This window comes from Callorhinus ursinus, unplaced genomic scaffold (genome assembly GCF_003265705.2).
Source record: "Callorhinus ursinus isolate GAN/ISIS: 27379988/994484 unplaced genomic scaffold, GSC_fseal_2.0 scaffold108, whole genome shotgun sequence".
Taxonomy (NCBI): Eukaryota; Metazoa; Chordata; class Mammalia; order Carnivora; family Otariidae; genus Callorhinus; species Callorhinus ursinus.
Window position 1 is genome coordinate 119,491 of NW_027397170.1, and position 15,110 is coordinate 134,600.

Consider the following 15,110-nt stretch of genomic DNA (forward strand, 5'->3'; position numbering starts at 1 on the left):
GACTTGAACAGATATATATATAGCAGTGTTCACAGCAGCATTAATCTCAATAGCCAAAATACCCATCCATGGATGAATGGACAAACAAAATGTGATATATACAATGGAGTATTATCTAAGCTTTAAAGGTAACAAACTTCTGATACATGCTACAACATGAATGAGCCTTGAAAACATTATACCAAGTGAAATACACACAAAAAAAACCAAATACTGTATGATTCCACTTATATGAGGTACTTAGAGTAGTCAAATTCATACGGACAGAAAGTGGAATGGCAGTTAGCAGGGGCTTAGGGCAGAGGGGTTATGGAGTTTAATGAGGACAGAGTTTTAGTTCAGATTGGTGAGAAAGTTCTGGAGATGGATGGTGCTGATGAATGGACAACAATGTGAATGTACTGAATTAAACACTAAAAAAAAAGATAAAATGGTAAATTTTATGTTATATATATATATATTTTTTCCACAATAAAAAGAGAAAAACCAAGGTGTTGGCAGGACTATGTTCCTTTCTGGAGGCTCCAAGAGAGAATCCATTTCCTTTTCTTCTCCAGCATCTAAAGCTACCTACTTTCTTGCTCCCCTTCCTCCATCTTCAGATCCTGCATTGAGGGGTCTGGTCCTCATATCACATCGCTCTGACCTGTGTCCTCAGTCATATCTCCCTGTCCCTCTCACTATATTCTGCCTCCCCTTCCACTTTAAAGGACCCTTCTGATTACATTGGGCCCATTAGATAATCCAGTTTAATCTCCCCCATTTTAAAGTCAGCTGATTAGCAGCTTTAATTCCATCTGCACCTTTAACTTCCCTTTGTGTGCAACCTAACACATTCCTGGGTTCCAGAAAACAACATGGGCATCTTGCAGAGAAGGGGGACAGTCATGCCACTTACGACAGGAGCCATTAGCATTAATTTTGCATTACTGTAAAATAATATATGTAAGCAGAACTTGGAATAAAGGAACAAGCAAAATTAGGGAGGGCCTCTGAACTGAGCTTGACCTTGGATTGGAAGGAAATCACAGACACAGTAGCAGACCACATCACAGAAGAGATTCCAGGTCAGAGGCTGCTCACGAACCAATCAGGTGTGCAAATCTGAATCCATCCTGGAATTTGAGCTTTAAAAATAAGGGTCTGGGGGGACAATTATGGTAGAAACAATAAACAGTTGCTTTATCAAATATATATATGTAATTTCAATCCGTTTGGTCATTTCAGTACACAAGACTGTGTTTCATCAAAGTGGGGTCTGATATCTGCCTCAGAAAGCCTGGTGTGATGGGAAGGTTCATGGGAAAAGGTAGACACCTGAGTGGTTTCTGATCCTTTCATGTCAAAATGGTCCTCTGGGGTTCTAGCAGGTCAAAGCTTAACATTTCCTTGGCTCTTCTTCGAAGTTAAAGATTCAAGTTCAAGCCTTTCTTGATGAACTCTGATGTCATTTTCAGTACTCGGTGATTTGTTTGCAGCACAAGCCTGAGTGTTCAGTGTCGGGGACAATGCCTTATAATAGCACTAGTTAGGGACTAGTTTTATCCCTTTACAAGTTGGAAATAACTTGCAGCCAGGACTATGTCTTTCTTGATGTGTGTCTCCCTTCCCCACCAACAAGGGTGTGCAAAGAGTAGGTAACAGGTACTGGTTGGGATGGACTGAGAAAGGTGGAAGTATCAGTTGAGGCGGGGGGAGGGGGGTCTCTAAGCCCCCGAGTTGGGAGGGTAAGTGAGCAGCTGGAATCCAGGGTGATAATGATCCACTGACACAGGAGGAAAAAGGAAGTCCTGGGCACGGCAGGCAAGACAGAGCATTCTTCTGTTTGTTGTTCCTGAGGCTGCATGGAATGCGCAGGGTCACCAGGACCCAGATAATACAGCACTAGACCTGAAACTTCCTGCTGAGAAAAGATGAACTTTCCAGAGCCTCTTTCTCGTGCCCAGCTGATGAGCCTCCTTACTTGGGATTTAGATGCAACCAGCTCTAGGAGATGTCCAGGTCACAAGGGGAGAGTGGGAAACATGCAGGAATGGTCAAGGAGAGATGAGGGCCACAGCATTGCAGCTTCTATGCCCTCCCTCCTGACAGCCTGCCTCACCCATGTGTCCAGGGCGCCAGACCAGCCATCTGCCCGCCAGGCAAAGAACGGCTCTTGTATCCAAGAGTCAGGCCATTATGTAGCCTGACTTTCAAGTGGCTTTTTATAGAGTGCTCAAGTGATGGGCGCGGCAGAACGAATGAATACCAATGAGAAAGGCATCTGCTTTGCCAGGGAAATCAAGTTTATTAGCAGGTTACAAGGGAACGCCCTGGCATTTCGAGGGTTCCCTGGGCAAGTGAGAAAGGAACAGACCCCAGCGAAGGGAAGGGTGGGCAAGGAACGGTCTGCAGTAGGTGGGGTGAGTTTCGTGGCTGCCTTACTGGGGTGGCTCCAGCCACGCAAACTGTTTTCTGCCCCTTTTTGTCGAATGAACCAGTGCCGGGTCAAAGCTCTGGAACCTTGGGCCCTGCCTCCTTGCTCCTCTGGCAGCCCCTGGGCTCTAGCGCACGAAGGAGTTGCAGGGCCCACAGCGTGGGCGGGGGACACATGGCGTGCAGGGGGCGCAGGAATTAGAGACGCAAGACCCGGCGGATCCGCATGCATTCGTTGTGGCACAAGGGTTGCAGGGCAGCCTGGAGAAAACGAATGATGTGGAAAAGATGAATTGAGGGAGGCTTGTAGACTATATGAGCAGAATGCCTGTGGGATTTGACCTGACCTGTAACAGAGAAAACCACGGGCTCACCTGCTGTAAAGCTCCCTATCAAATTGCTTGATGGTCTTCCTACCATGTAGTGCCAAAAGTGTTAGACAGAAACTCTAGAACTCTGGCTTTGACTCACAACACTGTCCATTCCTAGTGAGTGACCTTGGGAAAGTCACTTAGCTTCTCCAAGCCCCAGTTTCTTCACCCGCAGAATGGAAAGAATACTGATCCAACCTGCTTGGCAGTAAATATAAGGTCAGATAAGGTAGCGTATGGAGATGTACCCTCTACGCAATACGGTCTTATAAAATGTAAGAAATATCATTGATCTTATATCTATACGATCACAGTAGAATGCAAAGAATTGGCTGTACAATTTTAGTTTGTGCATCAAACAATTCTTGCTTTTCTGTGTCTTTAATGATGGCCATATTATGTTTTCTGAGTTCTGTTTGATCATGTCTGGTGTGGAGGTATAATTTCCTTTTGAAAGTATGCAAACTTTGCCTGGAGTCCAACTGAGAAGCACGCTTATGTGAGCCTCATCAGATACCTCCAGCTGGCTACTCACTTGCAGTCCTCGCTCTCCAGCAGGCCCCGGTACGTGTTGATCTCACACTCCAGCCGGGCCCGCACGTCCAGCAGCACCTGGTACTCCTGGTTCTGCCGCTCCAGGTCACTCCTGATCTCAGCCAGCTGGGACTCCACGTTGGTGATCATGCACTGCACCTGGCCCAGCTGGGAGCTGTAGCGCGCCTCCGTCTCCGTCAGCGTGTTCTCCAGGGAGTCCCTCTGTGTGGGGAAGATAAAGAATGTCACAGAGCCGCTCCTCAGGAAGCTTCTCCATGGGGTTCCAGAGAAGTCCCAGGCTTCACGAGGTCAGGTGAGTGTGGCCCAAAGGGCACCCCACTGACTGCAGTTCCCCAACCTCACACTGGTCACCAGGAGGGCTGAACAACACCCACCAGGTTGTGCTGGGCCTGCAGCTCAATCTCCAGGGCGTTGACCGTGCGTCTCAGCTCGATGATCTCTGCCTGGCAGGACTGCAGCTGCTCCGAGCTGGACACCACTTGCTTGTTCAGCTCCTCGGTCTGAAATAGTACAGGGGAGAAGACAGGGTCAGACCCTGCCTCAAGGGCCCTGAGGGGCCAAGTGTCCTGAGTGGCCATGCGCTGAGATGCCCACCTGGGTGGTGAACCATTCCTCCACGTCCCTGCGGTTGGTCTCCACCAGGGCCTCATACTGACTCCTGGTCTCATTGAGCACACGGTTCAGGTCCACGGCAGGGGCTGCGTCCACCTCCACGTTGAGGCGGTCTCCAATCTGGCAGCGCAGGGTGTTGACTTCCTGTGGATGCAGAAAACGCAAGAGTGATTCTCCTCAATGAAGAATAGACTTTGCTCGTTGAAGCCCCGTTGGTCTATTTCCTTGGAAAAGAGACTGAGTGGAGCAGTCTGTGACAGCTCAAGGCAAAGCGATCTGTGCTCCACGTGGCACAGCTCCCTCCTCACACAACTGTGCCATGGCTCTTGGGCTCAAAAAGAATTCCCAAGGATTTGCTTGGATGCTGCCAAAAGATGAACTAATGCCTAACGTTCCCAATTTGCAGATTGGCTGCAGAAGACCTCATAATACAAAGAATTTTGACTGTACAATTTCAGATTGTATGGCAAACAATTCTTGCCATCAGATAAGATCATGGCTTGGCCCCTCTGGGAGAGAGAAGGAGGAACCCCAGAACATTTTTCAACAAGACTTTGAAAGAGTGGAGACTTAGATCCACCAAGCTTGATTCTGTGACCTTTGGGGAGAGAGATGACTTTGTGCAGATGAATACAGCTATGCTGAGGCTCATTCTATAGCTCAGTAATCAATCACAAGCTGATTAAGGGGCTCTAGGAAACTCACATGATGCACTAGTTTTGAGTGAAAGATACATCTTATCTGGGAACATGGATAGGTTTCATCTCTGTTTTTTCATTCATCATGAAGTTTGACATTTTTAAAGGAAAATCGTAAAGTCAAACCCAACCTCATATTCCAGTTTCTGCCATCCCAAATCATTCAAGTCACCCTCAGCCTGAGGCTGAGCCAGGTTTCTTCATTTCTCATTTCTGGTCTCACCTCCTCATGGTTCCTCTTGAGGCACAGCAGCTCCTCCTTCAGGGACTCCACCTGGGCCTCCAGGTCAGACTTGCAGAGGGTCAGCTCATCCAGAATCCTGCGCAGGCCATTGATGTCTGATTCCACCAGCTGCCGCAAGCCCAGCTCCATCTCGTACCTGTGCAAGGACAAGGTCAAAGCAGTGACCAGCAGACCTTTAAGACTCACAGGAATATTTGATAGCCCGCATGCACATAGCCTTTCCACTTTCTGCCAGGAGAAGCAGACATCAATGTGAAATCTGAACAACTCACTTGGTTCTGAAATCATCTGCGGCCAACTTGGCATTGTCGATCTGCACCACCAACCTGGCGTTCTCAGACTTGGCACACAGAATCTGAAAACAAGAGTCTACTATGAGGGCAACTTGAACTTGAGAATGTCTTATTGTTCAAGGACAGTTAGCGGCTGTTGCACCCCCATATGGCACCCCCTCACCTTCTGCTGGAGCTCCTCGATGGTCCGGAAGTAGGACTGATAGCTGGGGCACACAAAGGGCACCTGCTGCTGGCACCACTCCCGGATGCGGCTCTCCAGCTCTGCGTTCTCCCGCTCCAGCTGGCGCACCTTCTCCAGGTAGCTGGCCAGGCGATCGTTCAGGAACTGCATGGTCTCCTTCTCGCTGCCATTGAAGGAGCCCTCGCAGAACCAGCCACAGTTGCCCACATTGGCGGGGATGTTGCAGGCCCCGGGCAGGGTGCAGGTGTGGCAGCTGGGGGGCACGCAGGGCCGGGAGGAGCAGGTGGAGCGGCAGCTCATGTTGGGCAGACAGCAGTTGTAAGGCATGGTGTTGGAGGGAGCAAGGCACCCGGCTGAACACAGAGCCCAAGTTCTCCAAGGAGCTTGTGGATTTCCTTCCTCTGAGGAGGATTTATATTCCCTCCACAGAGGGTGTGGACATGGTATGTAATGTCTTTTTTCTTTCTATGTCTTCTCTGGTTTTCAAATGCCCTTCCCTCAGTCTGTTATTTGCCTTCCTCAGAAGAGTCCCTTGTCCCATAAAATTCTTTACTTGGGCTTCTTGCGAAGTCAGGACTCCTCTTCAGGCAGTATACCCATAAAATCAGAGTTTTGTGGTAGATCTTAAAAGAGTCCACACAGTCTAGCCCAGGTATCTGCCCTTGTTAATTGGGAGTTGGTCCATCCAATGACATTCTTCTGTGTTATGTGATCCTGTAAACCCACACTCAGACTCATTTCCTGGCCCACCTGACATTTCGAGGGAGGAACTGGGATTGAGTCAAAGAAGTTGCATTCAACTCTTTTCCCATCTGCTTTAAGGGAAGAATCCTTCAATGGTGCAGCATCCCAAGCCTTGGAAGCCTTGAGTGGATAAGGACTGAGTTGGGCCATGGCTGAGGAGAATGAGCAGCTGTTTGTGGAAGGCCTCCTATATTTCTTGAACACAGGTTGTAGAGGAGTTTCAAAAGAAAAGGTTCTGATAATTAGTTTAAGAACAGAGAAGGCTCTGGAGGTAGAGATCATTTGGAAGGAGGGCTGAGAGATCCATATAAATGTGTTTTAACTGTCCAGGAAAAGTATCTGGGGCTGGCTTGGAAAAGAAAAAAGGCATTGCTAGTCAAACCTTACCACTGAAATGTCCATAACATTAGACCAGCGTGAGCAGATAATTGGGGAAGTCGAGAGCTTGCCCAAAGGAGCCTCCTCAAGGAGGTTGATCTTAAAACTTCATGTGAATTGACCTTATATTCCATCATATGCCCATGTTGGCTTTAATATTTAAAAAAAAAAAAAAACTTTTACAATTTCCAGTTAAACTTTCTAAGATTTTGCCCAATCCTCTCAGTGAAATTGACACACCCAGAAGATGGATCACATCCTTTCCTGGGCTCCCATCCCCAGCCTTACTGGGTTATGCACAATCTGGTTTAAGAACCAAACGTTAAAATGTACCGAGGAGGGCTCTGTGGTTGTATAATTGAATCCAAGGACTTGGGCACCAGGACAGAAACTGCTGAGAAATAGCAGAAGCAGAGCAAGCTTGGAGTCATGCAGGGTTGATTTGGGAGGGGAGGGAAGGCACCAGAAGGTCTGTGGAAAGGGGTGGCCAAAGTTCTGAGTATATAAAGGTTGCATAATTATAGGCACCACTGGGGTACCCCCTGCATCTTGGGTAGCAGCATCTCAACTTCCATTGTGGCTTTGGCTGCCAGCCAGAGTGGTAGTTTTATTGACAACTTATTGGAGTCCTTTTCCCCAACAAGCTTTCATGATGGTACTCATGAGGCACTCCGCTTGGGTCTCAGATAAAAGGTCCTCCATCTACCCTCTCCAAGGCCATTATCTCGCCACTTATTATAATGCCATTCAGATGGAAAGCCCCACCACACTACAAAGAAGCCCCAGACTTATAATAAAACCAAAATTTCTTTGCTTTCCTCCCAGGCAATTAAAGGGGCAGAAATAGGTGGGTCCTGAGGCAGGCACCACTGAGACTTTCCAGAGGAAGAACACAAGGCCAGGTGTAGGGACCTTCTGTCTCACTTCAGCTGGGCTTGGGACAGATGGAAAGCCCTGTCAATCAGACTGATGCACGTTTGCTCATAGGGAACAGCACTGGCCTCCTGCTTCCTGCCTCTTGTCAGCCTGCTCCAGAGCCTGCTCCGTTTCCAGCCCAGAGCTGTTCCTCACTCCTGCCTTCCTCCCTACCCAAGGACACTGGCCCTTGAGCACAGACCGATGGCAGCAGCTCTTCAAGCTCTTTGGTCAAGCCCACTGATTGGTCAGCACAGCCTCACGGGGACTTTAGTCCAAAGAGAGTGTTTAGGTCTAAGAATAAGAAGATTCAAGAACTGGGTCAACAAAAAAGCAAAGCCAGAATTTGCATACAATGCCGAGAGACCAGAGAAATGGAAACTGGGAGCAGGGTGTTGAATAAGAGATAAGAATGGACCAAGAGGCAAGGAAGGAATCCTCAGAACCTCAAGTGGCCACGGTACTCAGACAAAGTGAGCCCATCCTCAAACGAGTGAACCTGGAGAACACAATGCTGAGAAGTAGCCAACGCGACCCAAATCCATGGACAGAAGATTGGCCCACCCTGCTGAGTGTCCTGCATGATGTAAATAGAGATGATTCAGAAGAGATCTATAGACATGGGACCACAGTTCCAGAGGCCTCCAAAAGAAGTGACGTTTCCCGAGGTGCCCAGACCAGAACATCACCTCCGCTATCCAGTCTGAGATTTGTTTGTGGCTGAGAAATACAAGGTTGTCTAAAGCAGCATAAGGTTAGAAGGCGACAACACCACCTGTTCCTGAATGGTACGGACAGGTATGGTATGGACAGCGGAAAGAAGAAAGAAGCAGAGGGGGTCAGAGCTGCACTGGCTTCAGGTCACAGCCAACCAGCATCCACACCGATGATGCAGGAATGAACAGGTTACAACCAGAGATTCCTTTTCCCCTGCTGGCTGCCCCGCAGGTGCAATGGCACAAGAATTCAGAAGAGAGACAGCAGACGGAGTGACCGGTGAGTGAACACAATGCTGCCATCCCTTGTAAATCTTGCCTCTATCTTGCAGTGTTTTTAAAATACCAGTAGGCTTGAGTGAATTTGCTTCTTGAACTAGTGGGGGAAAAGGGACTCCTGCACTGTAAGGTCTTTGAGAACTCACACAGGGTAGGAGTCGACTTTGTGTACTCTCTTGATTTCCTAATTGAAATATCGGCAAATTGTATTCACTCAAAGAGAAATTGAGCAGTTGAGAGACAATCAAGCCCACATTCTTTCTTTAGATCAATTTTATTCAAAGCACATTTATTGTGCAGCTTCTCCAAGCTGGGCACACGTCTACATTGGAACAGAAGAATCATAGCTCTGGTAGAGGATTATATTTTTATAAGCAATTCAGGCTAATATGGGTCCCCCAAAATATCTGAGAAACAACAAGAAGGTAAGGAAGTGAGATATTTAAGAGCTGTGAGATGGACATATCTGGAAATCTGTATTTAGTGTAACTAGGAAATTGCATATACAACATTAAGGGCAGAAGTCATTTACTGAACACCTGCCAAACACCTGGCACAGCCCCAGGGCTGGGGACGGGGACGAAGACAGGGGACGGTGGGGAGATGACATGCTACGGTCCTGCTGAGCACACAGGCCCACAACAAACTCTAATGTAAAGTGATGTAATTGGGTCCTTCCCCCCACCCAAAAGTTTCTTCCTCCCTCCTCCACTTCTTCCCGCACCTATTCCTGCCCCAACCTCCAGTTGGACCATTTTAAACCAGTTTCTGATTCTCTGCCTGGAGATGGGGGATGACACCATTTCAGGTCATTTACCTGTATCCCAAAGGAGACTTAGGAGTAACCCCACTCTCTAGGCGACTCAGGGGTAGGATTCAAACAAGTGGTCTCATCAGAGCCCTAATCCCTTTAAGAATCTTGTCTTCCATCAGGCCTGGTCATTAGTTTTTTTGATATTTGGTTCTTGTTGCTTTGAAGACCACAGCTGAGTGGTATGGTTGCCCCGAGACATCCCCAGAGGCTCCATGGCATTAGGGTGAGCTGCCAAGCAGGTGGAAGAGGTCTCCGGGGACGCAGTATGGGGTGGCAGAAGAAGGAGAGGCAACGTTAAATCAAGCAAGTGAAAGAGGAAGTGTCGAAGGGCCTGAGATTCATGTGGGGAAATGGGGGTGACACGTGAGCCAGCTGGTGAGCAGGCACAAGTCTGCCACCCTCGGGATGAAAGAGATCTACTGTGTGGCAGAGGCATCTTGGTGGAGGGCCTTGGGGCACATGTTTAGGATGTCCAGCAACCCAGCAGGAAGAAGGGAGAGGCAAGCAAGGGAGCTTTGGGCACGAAATCCAGCATACAGGGAGCCTCAGCTGAAAAAGACCAGTGGATGGCCAAAGGCCAGAAGCTCAGTCTGAAATGCGATTGGGGTGAGGAGGACCATGCGGGTGGGAGTTAACACCAGGAAGATTCTCCTTGCAGAGATTCGCAGGCCCTGTAAAATCCATCTGAGCCACCTCACCCCAGCATCAGACAGTGGGTGTGAATGGGCAGTTTTATGCAGATGTACCCCCAGCCCTTAGCAGCTGAGTGCAGGGACAGGGCAGTGGGCTTGAGAGAGAGACCACTGGGAGACCTCGGGGGTTCATTTCCTTCCCTAACCCTGAACTTCTCCTCCTGCAAAATGGGGAGCCTGTTCTGCCTCTCCAGAGAGTTTGGGGGATTTCAAATTGGATAGCCTGTGTGAAAGTGCATTTTAAGTGGTGAAGGGACAGATAGGTAAGCGATTCTGTTTCTTTCTCCTCCTCTTCCTTGGTAGACAGAGTGTTTTTAACAATAGCAGTGGGTGAGTTGAACTTCTTTCATGATTTCCAGTCATTAAAATTGCCAGGGTTCTCAGGCTATTTTGAAATGCTGTACAACCTTTATTTCTTGCACTGCCCTTTGTGGCAGAAATTCTCAGCAGTGGTTCTGCTAGCATAAACACTCTACCCTTCCCTTCAAGGAAAAGGAATCAAAACAAAGGGGTGATTATGATTCTGTCATCCTGCAGACACAATCGGAGACTTGGCCTCTGTGAGGCACAGTGGTCAGGAGCACAGTTGCTGGAGGTAGACAGCCTGGATCTGAATCCTGGCTTCACCACCTACTAGCTGTGTGACCTTGGGCATGTTACTTAACCTCTCTGAACCATGGTTTCTCACTCCAAAATGGGGATAATATGAGTTTATATACATAAATTTATCTATAACTTAGACGAGTGCCTGGCTCATGGTAAGAGCTCAATGAATGTGAGCTTCAATGATGATGATGATGGTGGTGATGATGGTGGTGGTGATGATGATGGTGATGATGGTGGTGATGATGGTGGTGATGATGGTGGTGATGATAGACTATTTGGTCTCCAGGGAAGCTCTTCACACCTCCCCAAGCAGAGTGATCCCTCCACCCAGCATTTCTTCCCAGGAACCCAAACCACTTCACACACACATACGTATACACCACACACACACACAAACAATGTCTCATCAAAGCTCCTCTTTTAATTATAATTAGAGCACTGGATGTGAACTTAAGAAACACGGGTCAATTACCCTGGGGCACTGACTCATTTCATGTCACCAGAAGAATCCCTCCACCACTCAATGACTCACCTTCTCTCCCTCTCCTTAAAAGGGAAAAACAATGCTTAGCTACTGTCATGGTGCAAGAATAAGTGGGTTTATTTTGTTAGACCTCTTTGAACTTGTTGGATGAAAGGAGCTTTTTAACTACAAAGGAAGAGGCAAAGGTATTTGGGCCAGGTGCTAAATTAAGACTTAATCAAGATTGTTCTTTCTTATTGGGACCTACCCTCAGAGATGGGTCACCTGGGACGCCTGAGTGGTTCAGTCGGTTAAGCATCTGCCTTCGGCTCAGGTCATAATCCCAGGGTCCCAGGATCGAGCCCCATGTCAGGCTCCTTGCTCAGCAGGGAGCCTGCTTCTCCCTCTGCCTGCTGCTCTCCCTGCTTGTGCTCTCTCTCACACACACAAATAAATAAATAAAATATTTTTTAAATCCTTAAAAAAGAGAGAGAGAGAGAGAGATGCCCCCTGTACCCTAATGCCGGTACAGCTTGAGAAAAAGAGCAGAGGCAGAGTGGAGGAGAAGGGTGTAACAGCCTCTGACCCTTCCAGATTCCCTGTGTTGGAAGTCCTGTTGCTTCCCAAGCAAATTGGTCCTGTCTGCACAGATGGTGGCCAACAAGTAGGATTTGGGATTTGAGAGCAGTTGGAGACGCAACAACCAGGCCCTGGCTTAAGATCTCTCCAGCCTTGGGGCTTGGGGCTATGGTCACTCCTGTACCAGGATGGGCTGGACTTTGTAAATTTCTCAGCAGGCTACTCTGATTCGGAGAGCTCACGGAGCAGAGGGAAGACAAGAACCAATGCGTGGAGTCAGTGTGTCAGCTCTGCTTTAACACTTGTAATCTCACCAATCAATAAGACCTAGACAGCAGGGGGTCATAGAATTTGGGGACTAGAAAACCCCCTAGAACCACCTCATTCGGCCCCATCAGATGCCTGAGTAACCTCCTCAACATCTCTACCAGGTGGTTAAAAAGACCCTGCTTGAATGCCTCCAATGATGGGGAATTCGCTGCTTCCCCTCTTTGGCCAGCTCTGATGCTGTTTTCTGGAGACATGCTGTTTTTGGCCGTGGCTGCCTAAACATGGAGCTTCTGATTCATGTGTCTACTGCCTACAAGGTCCAAGCCAGGCAGCTTCAGAGGGCTTGCTAGTGGAGCCCATGAGGGAGCTTGGGTGGGTCTGTTTGGCCTTTTCTAGACTGATAGTCTGACAGGTTGGGCAACCACCATCCTTTATACATTCAGCATTTCACAGCGTGCAGGGAAAAGGCGCTATCTTGATCAAATGAGGCACTGCTCACACACAGGATCCTTAGGAGGCTGTGGCCAACTCCTTCCACAGTGTATCTGGCCTATAAGGGGCTCAGTCCCCAAATAAACCCCCTAACCCAGGGGTTCTCAAACTTGAGTATGCATAGAATCACCTGGAAGGCTCAGTAAACCAGACTGCTTATTCAGAAAGTCTGAGGTGGGGCCCAAGACTTGGAATTTCCTAAAAGTCCCCAAGTAAAGCTGGTACGACTGGTTGGAGGACAACACTTTTAGAACCTCCACCTTAAATCTACTCATCCTTATGTTTTTTTCCCTTCAGAGCTTCCCAAGTATGGGCTTTGGGCCTAATTCAAAGAGACCAGGGTTCAAGTCTTGATTCAGCCACCAGCTGCTCCCTCTTTGCAGGCTTTGGCAGAACCCCTGTGTCACAAGATCTGTAAAGCCCAGCACTGTGCCTTGCTCGCCCTGGGCCTGTGATCACAAAAGTTTACTTTAAGTAGAGTATTCTAGGGGGTCCCGGCAGCACCTCTGACCTGAGCTTTTCCTTTGCACAAGGACCAGAGGCTTCATCCTGATAAGGGGGGGATTTCAGTTGGTTCGCATATTTTAACAGCTCTGTAAATCTGGCTCTAAATAGGTTTTAGATACCCAATTACAGCTGGGTATCTCTCAGCGGCACCATTTTGTGACAGGCCTATTTTTAACTGTGGTCCTGGCTGGCTTTGCCATCTCTCAGAACCCTCCGATGAGGGAGCCCCAACCCCTGCTTCTGTGGGAACAGCTCAAGGGGCCCTCAGCAACACTCTTGGCATGAGGTGGAGACACTGACCACAGGCCCTGGGCTCTTCATGCTGCAGAAGTGAAGTTTATTAGCAAAATAAAAACCAGGCTATCTACCACTTCTCAGACTGTGAAGCAACAGAAGAGAGCAAAAGGAGTGTTTAAGACACTCTAAATTTTAGAGAGGAAGCCCAAATCCAGGGGCCTGGGCTAAGCCACTGGACTAGAAAGCCCATCAGCAGAGAAGCACTGCCTGGCATCAGCCCCCCGCCCAGCTGGCCAAGGGAGCAAGGCCTCAGGGGCCAGGCCTGCAGAGTGGAACCAGTGGGGCTGCAGACGGTTCCCATCTCCCTCAGGCTGAGGAGTGTGTCAGCATCGAGGTGTTGAGCTGGGGCCACAGGAGGCCCGAGGAGGCCCAGAAAGGCAGGGAGAGCAGGGGGTACAGGCTGCAGGGACTGGGCGGGGGGTGCTGGAGGCTGGGGTCGCACATGGGTTGCAAGGGAGCCTGTGGAGAGAAAAAGATGAGATGTTTGAAATACTGACGTCATAAGTGCATGAAAGACGAAAGTATACAGACACTTCAGAATCGGAAAAGCAAAAGGGGATTGTAGACCTTGGAGGTCCTGCTGGGCCTAGAGAGTCCACAATGGAGCTGGGACCAGAGCTCACCGTGCCCCTGTGCAAAACCAGGGCTTCCAGCCCCGGGCAAAGGAACACGGATGAGAAAGGCAGAAAGGCTGGCCAGGCAAGAGCAGGCCAGAGGTTAGCTGCCCTCCGATTGACATATAACCCCTAGTCTTGTTGATTATTGCTTAACGGGGTGTTCTATCCACCTTACCTTTTGCACAGCGCAATGGAAGGACAAAATGAAAGAATGGCTGCAAATGCCCTTAGCAATGTTCTTTAACCTTGAGTATGAAGAATCCCTGTTACTAGAATACTTCTTCCAGAGAGAATTTAGCAAAACCTAAATGCACTGAGCTCTCAGTATTTCAGCCCCCCCGTGGCAATGATTGGCATCTGGGAACATAATGTGGCCCGCAGAATGGATGGCATGAGCTGAAAAGTTCCCGAATACCCTCCTCTACATCCAGGCGGCTCACCAGGCTTAAGTTTGTCCCCAGAGATGCGGTCTGCAATGCCACCCCTCCTTTCAAATCATCCCCACAAGAGGTCTCTGCTTTTACACATGACACTGGCACAAACGTCAGGGTACACACTTGCAATCCTCGCTCTCCAGAAGGTTCCGGTACGTGGCAATCTCACATTCCAGCCGGGCCTTGACGTCCAGCAGCACCTGGTACTCCTGGTTCTGCCGCTCCAGGTCAGCCCGGATCTCGGAGAGCTGTTCCTCCACGTTGCTGATCAGGATCTGCATCTGGGCCAGCTCGGTGCCAAAGCGAGTGTCAGCTTCACACAGGGAGTTCTGCAGACAGTCTTTCTGTAATACCAAAGGGGGAAGCAGGTGGAAAATCATGGACTGCAGCCCTCAGTCTCTCCAGTAAGACTGTGACACCCCGGGGGGCGGAGCAAGATGGCGGAGGAGTAGGAGACCTGGATTTCGTCTGGTCTCAGGAATTCAGCTGAATAGGGATCAAACCATTCTGAACACCTAGGAACTCAATAAGAGATTGAAGATAAGAATAGTAACAACACTCTGAACAGAAAAGCGACCACTTTTTGGAAGGCAGGACGTGCGGAGAAGTGAATCCGAGGCGATATTCGGGAGGATAGACGGCGGGGGAGGGGGCCTCCATCGGCCGCTTCTGGCAAGTGCTAGAGCCGCGGAGCACAAAATCGGACCTTTTAGAAGTCGGCTCTGCGGAGGGTCGTCGCTCCAGTGGCTAAGCAGAGGGTGGAACGCTCGCAGGACAGTGTGGTCTCAGGACCCTCGGGGTCACAGAAAAACCGGGGGTGCCTGAGTGTGGCAGAGCTCCCAGGGATCGGAGCGGGAAAGCCGGCTGCAGAGACGGAGCTGAGGCGTGGGCTCTAAGCTCAGGGTTGCCATAAACTGTGATCCGCGGCCCAGTCG

General features: G+C 49.2%; 2 protein-coding genes across 2 annotated transcripts in view; both read right to left on the minus strand.

Annotated features, from left to right (window-relative positions):
• Window positions 1-2,543: 2,543 nt before the first annotated feature.
• On the minus strand, window positions 2,544-5,699 carry LOC112815692 (keratin, type I cuticular Ha3-I). Its single transcript, XM_025861805.2, has 7 exons — window positions 5,352-5,699; window positions 5,168-5,250; window positions 4,875-5,031; window positions 3,936-4,097; window positions 3,716-3,841; window positions 3,322-3,542; window positions 2,544-2,676 (listed from the first exon to the last, which is right to left on the minus strand). The coding sequence occupies exons 1-7, from the start codon at window positions 5,697-5,699 to the stop codon at window positions 2,544-2,546; spliced, it is 1,230 nt and encodes a 409-aa protein (XP_025717590.2).
• Window positions 5,700-13,447: 7,748 nt separating this feature from the next.
• The window catches only part of LOC112815708 (keratin, type I cuticular Ha7-like), an 11,911-nt gene continuing 10,248 nt past the window's right edge, over window positions 13,448-15,110 (minus strand). Inside the window, exons 6-7 of the mRNA XM_025861831.2 lie at window positions 14,299-14,519; window positions 13,448-13,583 (exon numbers count right to left, since the gene is read on the minus strand). Coding sequence (XP_025717616.1) covers window positions 13,448-13,583; window positions 14,299-14,519 — 357 coding nt within the window. The remainder of the gene's footprint in view (window positions 13,584-14,298; window positions 14,520-15,110) is intronic.